Source organism: Paramormyrops kingsleyae, chromosome 25, assembly GCF_048594095.1.
Source record: "Paramormyrops kingsleyae isolate MSU_618 chromosome 25, PKINGS_0.4, whole genome shotgun sequence".
In the NCBI taxonomy this organism is placed as follows: domain Eukaryota; kingdom Metazoa; phylum Chordata; class Actinopteri; order Osteoglossiformes; family Mormyridae; genus Paramormyrops; species Paramormyrops kingsleyae.
Window position 1 is genome coordinate 30,829,510 of NC_132821.1, and position 15,279 is coordinate 30,844,788.

Genomic DNA, 15,279 nt, shown 5'->3' on the forward strand with positions numbered 1-15,279 from the left:
TGGGACAATCCAAAGAGCGGACCAGACGTACCTCACACCTGTGGTCTTTGACCTCCACCTCTGTTTGAGAGAGCCAGCCATCTGCTGGCTGCTTTCCTGAGGAGCACCATAGTGGAGCAGCCCACCAATCAGCCTTTCCACAACAGCAGAGGGGACTCTCCCAAATTCACAACCCAGCCTCCACAGATCACAGCTGTTCCTGAAATTTTTTTTTCATATATATATATATATATATATATATATATATATATATATATATATAAAAATTACTTTAAAAACTTGGGAAATAGATACCGGAACACAGTCGATGCAGCCGCTATTGGCTCATCAGAGAACACCAGCAGTGGTTCAGTCTCAGAGATGCTTTTAGCCATTTTTGTTCAGTTAGAGAGCTGATGTCAGCGACATTAGAAAGGTAAAATGGCTATTTTTACTCTCTCTCTCTCCCCCCCTCTTTCTCTGCCTTTCCAACACACTCCTAATCCAGGTCACAGCCAGCACTGTAGGGGGCGACGGAGAGCCGGGGCGGTGCTGCTCAGAAATGGTGGTGTCTTCCCTCCTCGTCCGCTAGCCCATCTCCATCCGCAGATGCCTCATGCCCCCCCCCTCTCACATCTCATTGGCCAGCTCCTCGTTCTCGGCGCTTACGTCCCCATTGACGGCGGCCTTCATGGTCTCCTCATACCCCGGTGACATGAACGCCAACGTGTAGGGGAACAGCTTTTGGCACTCTGCCCGGTAGGCCTCCGCCTCCTCCTTGCTATTGCCCAGGCTTCCGTTGCGTAAGCTTTCTAGCACTTCTGTGCAGATCTGAGGAATAAGGACAAGAGGGCGCCAGAGTTAATGAAGTGTCATCCTTGCTTGCCAGCCATCTGTGCTTCAGAACCTAGTGACCTTCAGTGGGAACTCTATTCAAGTTCAGCATCACAGGTGGGACCAAGACTAATCCCCATGGTGGGCACAGTCAAACATAGAGCTGAACATGTACCTGGATGCTCCGGTTGCTGAGGGACTCATCCAACGCTATGGCCAGCTCAACCGCCTTCTTCTCCATGGAGGAATCCAGGTAGTACATCATTTTGGCAGCTGTGAGACAAAAACAGAGCAAAAACTCACTCACAAAGACTTCAACAGATATATTCACACAAGCCGAACTCAACACAGAGCCTACAGAACTCCTGAACCCAAGAAACGATGACCTTGCATGGATGAGAGCGCCTACCTGCTAATCTGTGAGGAATGGAGTCCGAGTGCTTGCTGAGGAAAGCCTCGTTAAAGCTCTTGGCGTCGCAGTTGCCGAACAGCCTGGCGATTTCCTGTCTCAGCACCAACTGCACTCCTTCTGCTAAGTCTTTACTCCGGGACACTGGGATCAGGAGTATGATGGTTCATGTGGTCATTGGTGTACATTCCTCAAAAGTGTTCGACTCACATGAGTGACTTGGCTATTTTAACAATCAAGGATATCTTGTTAGCGAACTATCGAAGTTAGTACTAAATGTTTGTTCTAAAAACCAAAACATATCTTTTTAACCGTTGACAAGTGACTCTTCTACCATGGATTGCTCATCCTTGAAGGCCTTGGAATAGCATTTCTGAAAACGATAGAGGGGGTTGCTGAAGGCTGAAGTCTGTGCCTATGGTCTTTATACGGAAATTTACTCACCTGCTCTAAAGAAACGTACTAAACACTGGTGGAGCCAAGGGTGCTCAGGATCTATGGTGAAGGCCCTCTTCACCGACTGCAGCATCAGCAGGAACTTCTCTGCAGGCAAATGTGACGAATGAGCATCAGAACCATCCAGCTTAATCCTCTTATCGCCTACTGATGGTCGAGTCAGCTCAGGAGGTCATTGAACACCCTCGCACTTCATAAACTTTGCCGAAATTAACATGATAAAGGGTTCTCAACACTCTGCATCTTGATGTGCTCACCTTTTCTGAAGTAGATCTCAAATGCCAGCAGATGCGTATCTATCTTATTCTTCATCAGGTTTTTCAAAGGAGTTAAGAATTTAACGGCCTCCTCCAGTGGATTTTCTACCTGTTGAGACAAACACTGAGGTTTTTCAGTAATTACCTACGTAGTACGATTATTCTGGCACCTAATCCAGCACGTAGTCATAGTGAACCAGGAGCTTATCACAAGATCAACAGCGCACATGGCTGGGGATTCATAAGATTAGACGTTGATCGGTCGCAGGGCACCCACCCGTAGACAGAACCACACACCACAGGCGATTCAAAGACTTCGATCCACATAAACCACCTTTGGACTGAAAGAGGACCTTATGGAAACCCACCCAAAACATGGGGATAATGTGTACACAGAAATCAAACCCACAACCCAGATGCTCAAAGTGACTCAGACTGCCACCTAGTGGGCTTTCTTGCCAGGGGCACCATCTCACTCGTAGGCGTACACCTCACCTTCGCCAGCTTCTCCGGCACCAGCTCCTTTTTGGGGCTGCCGATCTCCTCGTCATCCTCTTCCTTCTTCTTTTTCTGGTTCTTAAGCTGCTTCTCCTTCTCCACGTTCTTCTTCTCCTCCTCCAGCTGCGCCTTCTTCTGCGCCCGCCGCTGCTTGTTCCGCAGCTTTTTCAGCTCCTTGTCGGTCAGGTTGGCTGCACGTGGCACACGGGCGATTCGTATTCAGCAAATCTCACCTCCCCCGTTCATTCCTAGGGTTGAGGGGCATCGTAACGATCTCAAAAACTAAAGTAGGGCTGGGCGATATCATATCGACATTACTAAACTAAAGACTATCGTGTAAAACACTGTTCCATAGCTTGGAACGGGCTGTACTTCGTAGAATTTTCGCTACCAGGGTTCATTTACAAATTTCAGTCCTCTAAAACGGTGGTTTTCTACCTTTCATTAACCATCCATCCATCCATCCAATTTCTGTAACCACTTGTGCTATTCAAGGTTATGGGCGCAAGGCAGGGAACAACCCAGGATGGGGCGCCAACCCATCAAAGGGCACACTCACACACCATTCACTCACACTCACACACCATTCACTCACACTCACACACCATTCACTCACACTCACACACCATTCGTTCACACACACATACCTATGGGCAGTTTGGTAACTCCAATTAACCTCAGTGTGGTTTTTGGACTGTGGGGGGGAAACCGGAGTACCCAGAGGAAACCCCACGACGACACGGGGAGAACATGCAAACTCCACACTCGTGGAGCCAATACAGAAACGCGAACCCTGGTCCCAGAGGCGTGGGGTCGACAGTTTTAACCACCACAGTCTCTGTGGATCCTCCGCACCTAATCTACCACCCCGAAGTGGGAAATTCCTACTCAGAAAGACCTGAATAATGTCAAAATGCTCAAATGAATATCTAGACCAGTAGAAATATTCTACTTAAGATACGGATGCCTTGGAAATTCATCTATTACCTGCTGTGGCATGTATTAAATCAACAGGAGGGCCTGGGTTGGTAGGTTCTGGCCGGTCAGATGTTCTTCTGGCTAGACTCACCAATGTCGGCCTTCAGCTCCTTGTTGTCGTCGGCTAGTGGGTGGTCGTGCAGGCCGAGGTAAATCTCGATGGCCGTCCGCGAGGCCTTGTAGTAGAAGGGGTGCATGCGCAGCACGTCCTCCAGCTTCAGTAGATCCACGTAGGAGCGTAGGGTCATCTTCCTCATGCAGTACGTGTGGAAGTCGAACTGGTCGTCCGTGATCTCCACAAAGTGCTGGGGGAGGAGGGGGACGCAGTGAGCAGATAGCTGGTGCCGGAACGGTGGGAGTGGAGGCGTTGGGGGGGGGGGGGGCTTACCCTCTCGATCTCGTGGCACTTCTTGAGCGCCTCGCCGTAATTCCTCGTGGACCTGTAGGCCACAGCACATTCTGCCTGGAACCACATGCACTGCATCTCATTCAGGTTCTCCATTGCCGAGGCTCCTTCCTGGGGAGACGCGGGGAAGGGGGTTCACCAAGTCAGATGGGGGTGTCCTTTAACGTGCAGGTCCCCTTCATTCGATTCAAACATGCCAGAGAGAACCTCCCCCCAGAGGATGTACTGAATCTAAGGACTTTATATCCGGGATCCACATATCGACATTTTCTGCTTTTATATAGTGCTGCACGATATCATATCGCAATATATATTCATGATTATATGGTGCATGCACAATAATCACCAGAGATTTAGATGACGGGCGTAAACATTTGTCCGGACGCCGGCTTTTCGGTACTAAACAGACGTTTACTAACGCCCACAATTTGGTAAGGAGATTAGTACTGTGCCTAAAATATTACTGAGATGCGTATCGTGATGCCCAAAAGTCAGTTGTCTGTATAAATTCGGCGTATCCTTATGTTTATTAAATTCATTTAGTGGTGCACGCCACATGTGACTGTTTTGGTAAATCATGGGAGCGATAAGCACTGAAGTCGCGGTGAAGAGAGGAGCAGCTCAGCAGCCACGTCTTAAAAGAGGAGATATTGTAGATAAACATGGTGTTGTGGTGGTAGTTTTTGCAGCTTAAAGTCTGACGTTTGTTAAAAGGATACGCCGAATTTACACAAATCGCTAACTTTTGGGCGTTATAATACGCATCTCATTAATATTTTAGGCACAGTACTGATCTCCTTACCAAATTGTGGGCGTTAGTAAACGTCTGTTTAGTGTCGATAAGCTGGCGTCCAGAGAAATGTTTGCGGCGATCATCTGAAGCCCGGGTGATCCTTTCGCATGCGTCATATAATGAGGGCGTCCCTCACCCGCGTGAACTTGGAGCACATCTCCTCGGCTTCCTTCACCATGCCCGCCTTCAGCATGTACTTGCCGCACTTGGAGTTGATGAAGCGGTCGGCCGTGTCCAGGGCCTGGGCCTCGTCCATCCACCGCACCGCTTCCCGGATATTCCCCGCATGCTGGGGGGGGGGGGAGGTCAGCGGGATACAGACACCCCCACACAAAGCGCCAGAAAGCAATGCCCCCCCCCTGTAAATCCCATCCATCTCATTATCACCTTGTAGATTTTGGCTTTGACCACGAAGAGCTCGATGAGAGTGGGTGTGCTCTCGATGGCGGCGTTGATGTAGTCCAGGGCCAGACCTTGCTGGCCGCTCTGGTTATAGTGCTGAGCCAGGAAGTATTGCACCCACAGCAAAGTGGTGGGAGGCTCCTCCTTCCCATCATCTGTGGGCAGGTTTTAACCAATCAGATTCCTCTGCCTACTGCAGGTCTTAACCAATCAGATTCCACCGCCTACTGCAGGTCATGACCAATCAGATTCCACTGCCTACTGCTCACCAGGCCACAGTACAGCTGCATTCCAGTAATACCAGTAAGACGGAATGACCACCAAAACCTCACGATTCCCCCTAGTTGCTGTCACACAAATCCTTCTCCTGTTTCAGTCCCTAGCGCATGGATCACAGTACTGGATCTGTAGTTTCACAATCCAGGGGGAATTTCACCAACATCAGATCTATTTATCCAGACTACACTTGATGTCACAGTGTAGCGTCGATATACAGACGCTCCCCAGGTTACTATGGTCTGTGTTACGGTATTTCGACTTTACGATGGGTAAATGTTTTTCACTTTTAGTACATTAATCAATAAATTATATGAGATATTCAACACATTTTTTTTTAGAAATTAGTGTTGTTGATTTTGCCCAACTGTAGGCTAATGTGAGTGTTCTAAGCATGCTTAAGGTAGGCTAGGCCTTGATGTTAGCTTAGGTGTACTGTATTAAAATGCATTTTCACTTTACGATATTTTTCTCTTACAATAGGTATTACTGGAACGTAACCCCATCGTAACCCGGGGGGGGGGGGTGGGGGTGTGTGTGTGTGTGTGTGTGTTCTAGGTACACTTAGTACAACTTAGAACTTAGTACACTTGTTTCATTACATCAAGTGGCACCTGAAAATGTGTGACCCCACATTTGACCCCATTAACAAAAAAGGTCAAACTCACCATTTTGATGAAACATCTGACAGCGTTTTAAAGACAATTCATAGCCGACCACTAATTCTTCAATTATAGACACCTGCAGATGCAACACAGAGCATGTGATCAGTCTCTGGAAACACAGTTAACAGCCATAAACGCAACACAGTGTTCCGCACACAATCACAGAAATGCTTTACTTGAGATCAGACATGATGCCACCTGCCATTTTCCTCACAAAGGGTATCACTAAATGGATGGACAGTAAACAGATCCTGACACGCACTGTGAGGATGGATGCGAGTGGTCAGTTTGCAATAATGGACGCCCAAAGTACCTTCTCCTCGTCGGTGTACAGCGACTTCAGGGTGGTAAACACAGGGGAGCATCCTTTGCTGAAATTCATTCTTAAATATTTATCCAGGCAATCCCTAAATTTCTCACCTACAGCAAACAAGAGAACTGTTAATTAAATCCCGATAGTCTATTACCAGGATGTGAGAAGCAGGTTTTAACCTAATCGTATCCCACGATTCCACACCACCTGCCCCCAGCTGCGTGTCAACAGCCAAGCGTGGCAACCTGACCTAAACCGAACATGAAGCGGAGACGTCATCACGAGGGTCTACCACCACTACGACAGTGCATTCAAATGACGATCAACGCTGTCATGGGAGTGGTGTGTAGCTCTTCTTTGGCTATGTCTAGAAGTTCGTCGGTTCAAATCCCAGAGTGAAGTCACCATTGGGCCCCCGAGCAACCCTCAACTGGTCCAGGGACTGGGCTGCCCCTGGTTTCTCAAAACAACGTACGTCGCTTTGGATAACATTGTCAGCCAGATGAACAAAATCTAACTTGTCAATTAATCATCCAAGCTGTACAAATGCACGAACCAGCCGGTCATTTCACAGAACGTTGTCAGACGGTGTAAGCGCTACATGACGCGTGTATCTAACCACATGGTCCTGCTAAGCGGCTTTCCAACACATTTCCTCTCCCTATTAAGTACAGAAATGATCTAATGAACTCAATATTTCTCCAGTGGAATGTGTTTAATAGACACGACTATGCACTCCACTTGGCACGGAAACCGCGCCATGTTATAGGAGCGCGCGCAGACATGACCTCTGACCTCTTAAGAAGTTTAGCGGGAGTCTCCGAGACAACAGGGCTTTGGGGAACTTCACCCAGGCGTCCTCGTAGATCTTCTGCTTCTCCTCGAGGGTGGCTGCAGGGACGAAACGAGCGTCAGCCAATGTGCTGACCGCCGAAACGCATCCATCCATCCATCCATCCATCCATCCATCCATCGCTTGTGTTTTACTTACACAAAAATGTTCTGAGGGCATAAACGATAAAATGATTGGGTCAGAGAGATGACCAATCACATTACAGAGGAGGTGGGTCCACGTGACTAGAGGAGGTGGAACCAACCAATCAGATGTCCTGGTCCTGACTCCTCTAGTTCCTTGGCTGTAAATAAAACTCCCCATCATCCATGCATCCATCCTTTATACCCGCTTGTTCTATGCATGGAAGCTACAGGCGCAAGGCAGGGAACAACAAGAAGGTCCATCCATCCATCCATCCATCTTTAAAATTTTATCCAGTACAGGCCTGCAAGGGGCCTGAAACCTACTCCAGGAAGCCCTGTGCGATAGGCCAGCGGACAGCCTTGGCGGAGTGAACCACGTACCCGGCCTCAAGGCCTTCTCCAGCCCGCGGTAGTAGGACCAGTTCTCTGGATTCCGCTCCTGCAGCTGCCGGTACACCTCGCCCGCCTCCTCCATGCGCTCCAGCTTCAGCAGCAGCTCCCCTGTGGAAATAGCGCCCCCTACCTTGTCAAATCCTGCATGATTTCAGTGAAAAGCAAAAGAAAAAAACAAAACCCCCTGAAGTTCAGGTTGAGCTACCCTACGCACCTTTGGTCTCCTCGACGGCCAACTTGTCGCAGATCTGCTTCTCATAAGTGCTGAGGTGCTCTAGCGCCTCCTTGTGGAGACCCGCCTCACGGAGGACTTGGTTCTGGTAGAGCAGCAGCTCGCTGTACTCGTAGTCCACTTTGTCGGGTGACGTCTGTGACACAACAAGCCGGTGGGGGGGGGAGAGAGATCAGACTTTATTATAAAAAATTAATTCAATAAAAATTTACTCTTTGGTAAAGTTCTTCAGAGTGACTGTATCTGGGTAAGTTTTAAAACCCAGGTTTTTACCACCTGAGAGTATTTATAACAGGCAGTATCACTGTGACATCTGTGCCTCCCGCTGCATTGATGCAACTGGGCAGTAGGTGGTGTAACGGTTAAGGACTCGATCAATCGTATGCCAAGTGCTGCCATATACCAGATGTCACTATACTAGTGCTCCAGGAGTGAGGCACTTAACCAGAAATGATGATCAGTAAATATAGACCCAGCAGGATATACGGTTCAAGAGTCTAGTGAGGATTAATTGGTAAGATAAGCAGCTAAATTAAGTTTGTCACAAGACCTCCGCAGTCTGGCTGTAATCACGGACGGCGAGTTTAAAATGCCAAAACTCCTTGTTTTTCAGATGTGATGCAAACGAGCAACATGACAAACAATTCCAGGAAGCTTTATTTGAGGGGGGGTAAATTGGGCGTCCACTGCATCGTGGCCACCGGGGCGGCGAGGTGGAGCAGTCACAATACCTATTCTGACCTTACAGCTTCCTCCCTCTGGGGTTGTTTCAGAAAAGGCAGTTATAAATATACCCGAAAGGCTGGCTTAAAATACCCAGCTGGCAGAATTAAGAGAACAGGGGGCAATTATCTGAGAAGGACTGGAGGGGGGTCGTCGGTCGCGGACCGCCCACACCCCCGCACGGGCTCTCGTGTCCTTTTCACTGCATTGAGAGATGAGGGTAGGGGGCAGTTCTGACCCGCACGCCTGGGAAGGACACTGAGACCTGGCTGGAGAGTCACCTGCTGCGTTTTCCTGAACTCCTCGATGATCCTGGAGGCCATGTCGTGGTCCTCCAGCAGGTGGTATGCGATGGCGTAGCCGATCCAGGAGGCCCTCTGTGCGGGCCGGAGCTGGAGCAGCTGGTACCGGGTCTCCTGGTGAACACAGGGCACGGGCAAGGGCCTGAACGGGCGCAACCCACACACTGGGGCGATTTGCGGATATAAGACCAAGGCTGGAGATATGTGCAGGGATGCTACCCCCCCCCCAAGGCTTTAGAGAGCAGAGAACGGGAAGATGGCGTTTGGGGATGGGGAGGGCAGTGGGTGTCTGCCGCTGAATCACACTGCCAAGGCCTGCCAGCAGGGGGCAGGAGACCCTGACGGCTCCATTACACACACACACAGACACGCACACGGCAGCTGGACCATCTCCACCAGTGAAACCCCGCCCCCTTCCCAGCAGGAAAACGCCGCAACCTCAGATATTTACAAGAGAATTCTGACATGTTAAGGGCTTCACTCAATGTCCTGATGGCGAAATGACTACTCCGCTAGTTCATGGGATTCAAACCCACAACCTTGTGGTCATGAGAATGGGTCCCTAGTTCAGTAAGCTACACAACACCACAAGCAAGCCAAGCAAGGACTGTGACTTCGTTCTCCAAATAGTTATGATTGCAAGACATTTAAAGCTGATCAATGCGGTTCATCCAGCAGCAGCCAGAGGGCAGCAGAGAGCACCTTCAGGTGATCACCCACCCTGTAGCCCTCCAGGTCCCTCATCTGGATCTGCAGCAGTGACAGGTCCCTCAGGATCTGGAGGTTGTCCTTGTCCCACTTCAGGGCATTCCTGTAACATTTGATGGCTTCGTCGTACTTCTTGTCCGACCTCTGCAGCAAGCCATAGACGTGCCAGCCTGGGACGGTAGTGGCGTCAAGGAGAACTCGGCCTAATATCACCAAGCACCGGACAAGCGATGTGCTATTCAACAGACAGGGAGCGGGCAGCTCCACAGCCAATGAGGTGCCAGAGAAATCACCAGTGGGTGGTGACAGACATTTCGGTCTTCCAATCCGGGGAGCTGCTGCTGAAAAACTGAAACAGACCACAACGACTGCATTTTTCATTCTCAAAACTTCCCGGCGTGCTGGGGGTGACCTGCAGGTGGCGCCAGATGGGCAGGATACAGACATGACTCTTCAGGTCATTGCGAAGCCCCCGTCGAACCAGGTCATAGGCCTCCTCCTTCTTTCCCAGGCAGCTGAGGGTCAGCCCCTTCATGGCCAGCGTCTCTGTAAAACGAGGGTGCAGCAGGGGGTGTTGAGGAGGCGGGGTTACCCCGAGCAGAGCCTCCCTGGGCACCGGTATGACCGTAAAGCCTGTCAGCCACCCAGGGGTCAAAGTGACCCCTGACCTTCACTGACCCCATAATGCTCTTTACTACCGGGGGGGTCTGAACGCCTCTAAAAAAAATTAAAAATGGGAACAAAATTGTGCAGACCAAATTTGTGGGTAAGCACCATACCAAAGCCACACACACAAGACAAAAAAATACACACAGATAGCTAACGTTGAAGCTCGCTATGATTTATCTATCGATAATTACCAATAATACCTGGAATATGTTTTGTACATTTTGAGTACTTAATGTGCGCTGTGTATTCATGTGGGATTCTCTGAAGATCAGAGACATAAAACTGCCCTGCAACTTTCAGGCTATCCCTAGAAGTAAAATTACTAAAACTAAAATGCACAAAAACTAAATAGAAAAATATCTTTAAAATAAAAACTAATAGAACCCATACTGAAAACTAAAACTAAACTGGATTTCAATTGAAAATAAAAACTAAATTAAAATGATAATGGTGCCCACCCAGAAAAAAAGAGGAATTTATGAAATTTAATAAGGAAAAATGAATCTGAATTATACCACTGTGCAGAAAACTCAAGTTTAATCCATAGGATGTGAGTGACACGATAGGGAGGACAGGAGATGTGGCATTAAGGCAGGGTGGGAGTGAGCTGGCTCAGAGCAGCGGGTGGGGTGGACCCCCCCCCCCCCAGGGAGACGTCGTTAGGCCGGGACAGCGGGGTGCCCTTGCTTACCACCATGCTCGGTGAACTTGGGGTTACACAGGATCTGTTTGCAGAACTTCAGGCCGTTTCTGTACTGCTTGTGCTCGTAACACCTCTGGGGACAGAGACGGGGGGGGATGGGGGTCAGGGAGGGTTATGGCGCTAGACGGGAGATACACAACAGTCGACAAGGACAGGGACTGATGCATTGTCATTGTATGAGTCTCCTATCAAAAGCAGAAGTGACTCACTGAAAGAAATCACAGTATATTCGTCAGAAGTTGTTTAAATTACGAGCAACCAATTTTTTTTCAAGGTTTCGCCGGGCCACACAAAGCCAGGATGCAGCATTTTCAGACAGAAAGAGCTAAACCGACCAACTCAGCAACTGTATCTCGCGGATGGAACAGGAATGCTGTTTTTTCAGGGTCTTTGTTTTGTACTAGAGGTGATTGTGAACACTCTGAAAAGCTGGGCACTAGGAGTAAGTTTCAGCATCAAAAAAAAAAAACAAAAAACAAAAATGCAACAATGACTGCTAATGCATATCTGCCTGTTATCTGCAGAACTTCAAGCAGACATGGAGCAAAAATCGTGACCTCAGTCCGGACTGAAAAAAACATAACAGAAGCTGACCTCAGCTGGTCCTGACTTCTGTGGGTGGCAGGGGACAGCATCCGCTGTTATACACGCCTCTCAGCGACACTGCAGTCATGGCAACATGACAACACCAACCAGTTTGAGTACCTCTCCTTATCCCCAAGTTATCCTAAGCAGTGTTGTCCTGGCAACAGACCCTAGATGCACTAAACCCAAGATCTACTTAGTGAATGTGAGCGCATTTATCAGTAATACTTAACTGGCATATAACTCAGGGTAACCCATGGCCTTACATCCACAGGGTTGTGGGTTCGATTCCTGCACCCGACTCGGTGTGTATTGAGTTTGCATGTGTGTTTTGGTGTGTATTGAGTTTGCATGTGTCTATATGAGTTTCTTAGTTTCTCCCACGATTCTAAGATATAAAACCATGAACTGGCCCCCAAAGTGTGTGTGCACTGTGATGGATTGGCCTCCCATACAGAGAGTTCTCCATTCTGCACCCTGTGTTTCCTGGGATAGGTTCCAGGTTCCGGTAAGAAGGTAACTGAACGTTACAGTAAATATTCTTCTGGATGTTCTGCAGAGCCAGTGTAACGGCATTTCTTGCCTTACTACGAGGTGCTGTCGAGTAGATGTTTACTGCTGGCGACCTTGCAAACACTACTCCTCTAGGATATCTTGTGCCCTGTCTGGTTTTTCAAGTCTTCCAGTGGCATCATCACTGTTGTGATAATTGAGTCCATCCACTTTCTTTTCCAAGGAATTTGCGCTTTGGTCCTCGCATGATTTACGGAGGAGGCAGTCGATCGTTTCCCCAAAGAGCTTTTGAAGTTCCTGTACTTCGGCAAGGAAATCTGCCGCTCTAATAGGAAGCACGCTTCACTGCTCCCGGTCCGGAAGCCGAGAGACCAAATGTGTCACTGGCACGTCAAACTGCTGAGCTCCTCGCAGCGGAGTTCAATTATCGTGGTGCGCTTCTCGAAGCTGCCCTCTGAGATTACTTCCGAAGCTGTATTAGTTAATCACATGGAAACCTGCCTCCTGAGATCCTGCATCCCTCTGTGCTTCCAGTTATGCCGGTGATCACATCCCTTTAAAACTGCAGGACACAACTGGATTTATTTCTCACAAGTCAGCATCTGACTTTTAAAAAGTCGGAATAAAACTGATACGTGTACAAGCAGCTACATTCACGCTTTCCCAGCTCGACAACAAACAACAAGTCTCGTAAGGTAGAAACTCATGGGATACTAAACAGAAACACATCAGACAGTTAGAGTCCAGCTGAAATGAGGTTAAAGGAGATTTCCTTCCGCTACCCTCGACAGCGTATCAGAAGTACAAGAGACAGCCTGCCAAATATGGATGCTAGAGGTGCATGGACATTCTTTGGCTGAGATGTAAGAATGCTCACTCAAATACAGAAAAAACATCAGAAAATGATCGCTGGGTGCATGGTCCACATTGCACACGTCACTGAAGTGTCCCCGTGCAGTCAGGTGACCCGGGATCGAATCCGAGATGGGACCGTCTTGCTGATTACTCCTGGCATAGCCTTAAATACACCAGCTTTAAATACAGGTTCTTCAGCAAACTTGGACAAGCCAAAAACCTTACTGTGGGTTTGTGTGCGTTTAAATGTGCACCACAAAACTACAAGTATGATCTCTAATTTTTCATCATTTCCTCCTAACGTGGAAAACAGTATCTGACAGCGTCAGGAGACCACAACCGACACCTTGGACCACAGGAGGCGGAGCGGCATCTGCCTGCTTGCAGTCGGGTTGGACTTGGAGGCATCCAGTCCAGACCAGTCTGTCTGGGACTCTCAACCTGCTTATTTTTTTTCCAAATGTTGCCAAAACATTTAATACGGCACAAGACATCCCAAGATCTATGCAAGTTAATTACTACTGAATGACCTAAAGTTAAAGAGGGTGGTGTTTAATGTTTCCTGTCCATCTGCAAACAGGTAACAAGTTGACCAACTAGTTCCGCTTGGCTGTCAAAAGCATCCCAAAAGGCGGAGACTCCTCGGATTGGATCAAAGAGCCGGGTGACTGTCACGATAGCGCCACGCTGGCTTCTAACTCAGCAAACCAAGTTAAATCATGCAGGACAGTTTTGACTTAAAATAGTAATAAGACACGGGGGTGTTAAACAGACCTGGCAGCCTTACATGACTGCTGCGCGTCCTGGGCTGCACTGCACTCCGCATCACTGAACCCAGGAACCACAGCGGTTCTGGATGAGAACCTGACACGCCACATGCAGGACTCGCAAAGCCCACCGTTCCCATACCGGCAACCTCGAATACATTTCATGTGCTTCAGTCTAATATTCAGCGTCGCGTTTTGCAGCCTCGCCAAGCGGGTCCGTGCGCGCCCGTGCACGGCACGGCGGCGCGCACCGCGCGGGCACGAGCCGGCCGCTCAGCCGAGTCCGGGGCTTCCTAAGCCGATCTGCGGCAGTACGAGCCCGGCCGGCCGAGCGGCACTAGGCCGGTCGCCGGGCACCCTGCTCCCCCTAAGCATGATGAGCATCAGCTCACCAGGATCCTCTTGAAGAGGGCGTTCTCCTTTGGCGGCAGCACGGCTGTCGGCATTGTTCCGGTGTCCGCCGGAGCTCAGCACATGTGAACGTCTCTCCCCCTGTCCTCCCCTGGTTCTCTGCTCCGCTCTCGCCCGATCGCTCCCTCTCCGGGCTCTCCTATCTCACGTGGTGGCTGAGGGGACCCCCTCCTCCTCCTCTTCCCCCACCCCTCCCGTCCAAAATGGCCGATTCTCCTCTGGCTTCGCGTCCGCGGTGCTCAGCGACCCGAGCACCGGCCCACGCCTGCGACCCACATCGCCGCTAGGTGGCGCCGGTCAGACGGAATAACCCTCCGCATGATCGCACCTGTTCGATCTGCATCAAAACTTAAGTGTTCTACAGTTTCTAATTAAACATAACAATCAAGCTTGATTAGAACTTTCTTCATCAGGTAGGCTTTCAAAAGTGGCATTAAGAAAGGGAACATTTCTTACATACAATATATGAATATATTACGAAATGTTCTTTCTTCACTCCATACTTTTCCCATCGTTCAATTCCTGTTATATATATATATATATATATATATATATATATATATACACACACACACACACACACACACACACACACACACACGTATTAAAGTAGAGGTACCATTATATCTGGCTGTATAATCCTCGGTAAAGCTTGCTCTTCACAGACTCTGTTTCCTGTTCATTACCCTCACCGCATTTAATTTCCAGCAGAAATGTTTACTTCTGTGTAATTCTGTTGAGCTTCGGTCCAAAGCAGACAAACGCCGCGAGAACTCACTTCTAAACATTTCAATATGTTTGGCAACAGTGGCATTGATGCAGAAAAATAACTCCTTCTTTTCCAACCAATGAGTTGTTTTTAATGTTATTACTTTTTTCCAGTAGAAAATATGTATCAGGGCATTACCAGGGTTACCAACTCTCACACATCTGGTGTGACACTGATGCTTTCAGACTCTGACGCTCATGCAAGAAATCTTATGGCAAATCTATAATAATCCATTATAAACCTAAAATTTATAGGCTGCTGGGGTCGTTTGCAAACCCTACAGACTATAAAACTATAAAACTGTTGCATACATGTAAATGCGTGTACAGACTTGTCTCGAATTGATAATCTGATTAATAAGTTGACAACCCTGCATCGCAGCTATGTAGAGTGTCGTGAAAGGTC

General features: G+C 48.7%; 1 protein-coding gene across 3 annotated transcripts; it reads right to left on the reverse strand.

Moving 5' to 3' along the window:
- Positions 1–272: 272 nt before the first annotated feature.
- LOC111853090 (N-alpha-acetyltransferase 15, NatA auxiliary subunit-like) lies at positions 273–14,307 on the reverse strand. 3 transcript variants are annotated; one of them, XM_023829652.2, is made up of 20 exons: positions 14,087–14,301; positions 10,963–11,047; positions 10,044–10,148; positions 9,615–9,772; positions 8,874–9,008; positions 7,852–8,005; positions 7,626–7,745; positions 7,062–7,157; positions 6,267–6,373; positions 5,957–6,029; positions 4,998–5,167; positions 4,747–4,899; positions 3,800–3,928; positions 3,503–3,716; positions 2,431–2,624; positions 1,936–2,044; positions 1,667–1,765; positions 1,223–1,366; positions 989–1,086; positions 273–810 (listed from the first exon to the last, which is right to left on the reverse strand). In XM_023829652.2, exons 1-20 carry the CDS (start codon positions 14,138–14,140, stop codon positions 610–612), a joined length of 2,598 nt encoding a protein of 865 aa, XP_023685420.2. In that variant the 5' UTR covers positions 14,141–14,301; the 3' UTR covers positions 273–609. The 3 variants fall into 3 exon arrangements, with proteins under 3 accessions (XP_023685420.2, XP_023685421.1, XP_072563706.1); XM_023829653.2 differs by lacking the exons at positions 273–810; positions 989–1,086; positions 1,223–1,366; positions 1,667–1,765; positions 1,936–2,044 and having other exon boundaries at positions 2,545–2,681; positions 14,087–14,305; XM_072707605.1 differs by lacking the exons at positions 273–810; positions 989–1,086; positions 1,223–1,366; ... (6 more) ...; positions 4,998–5,167; positions 5,957–6,029 and having other exon boundaries at positions 6,336–6,719; positions 14,087–14,307.
- Between the last annotated feature and the right edge of the window lie 972 nt (positions 14,308–15,279).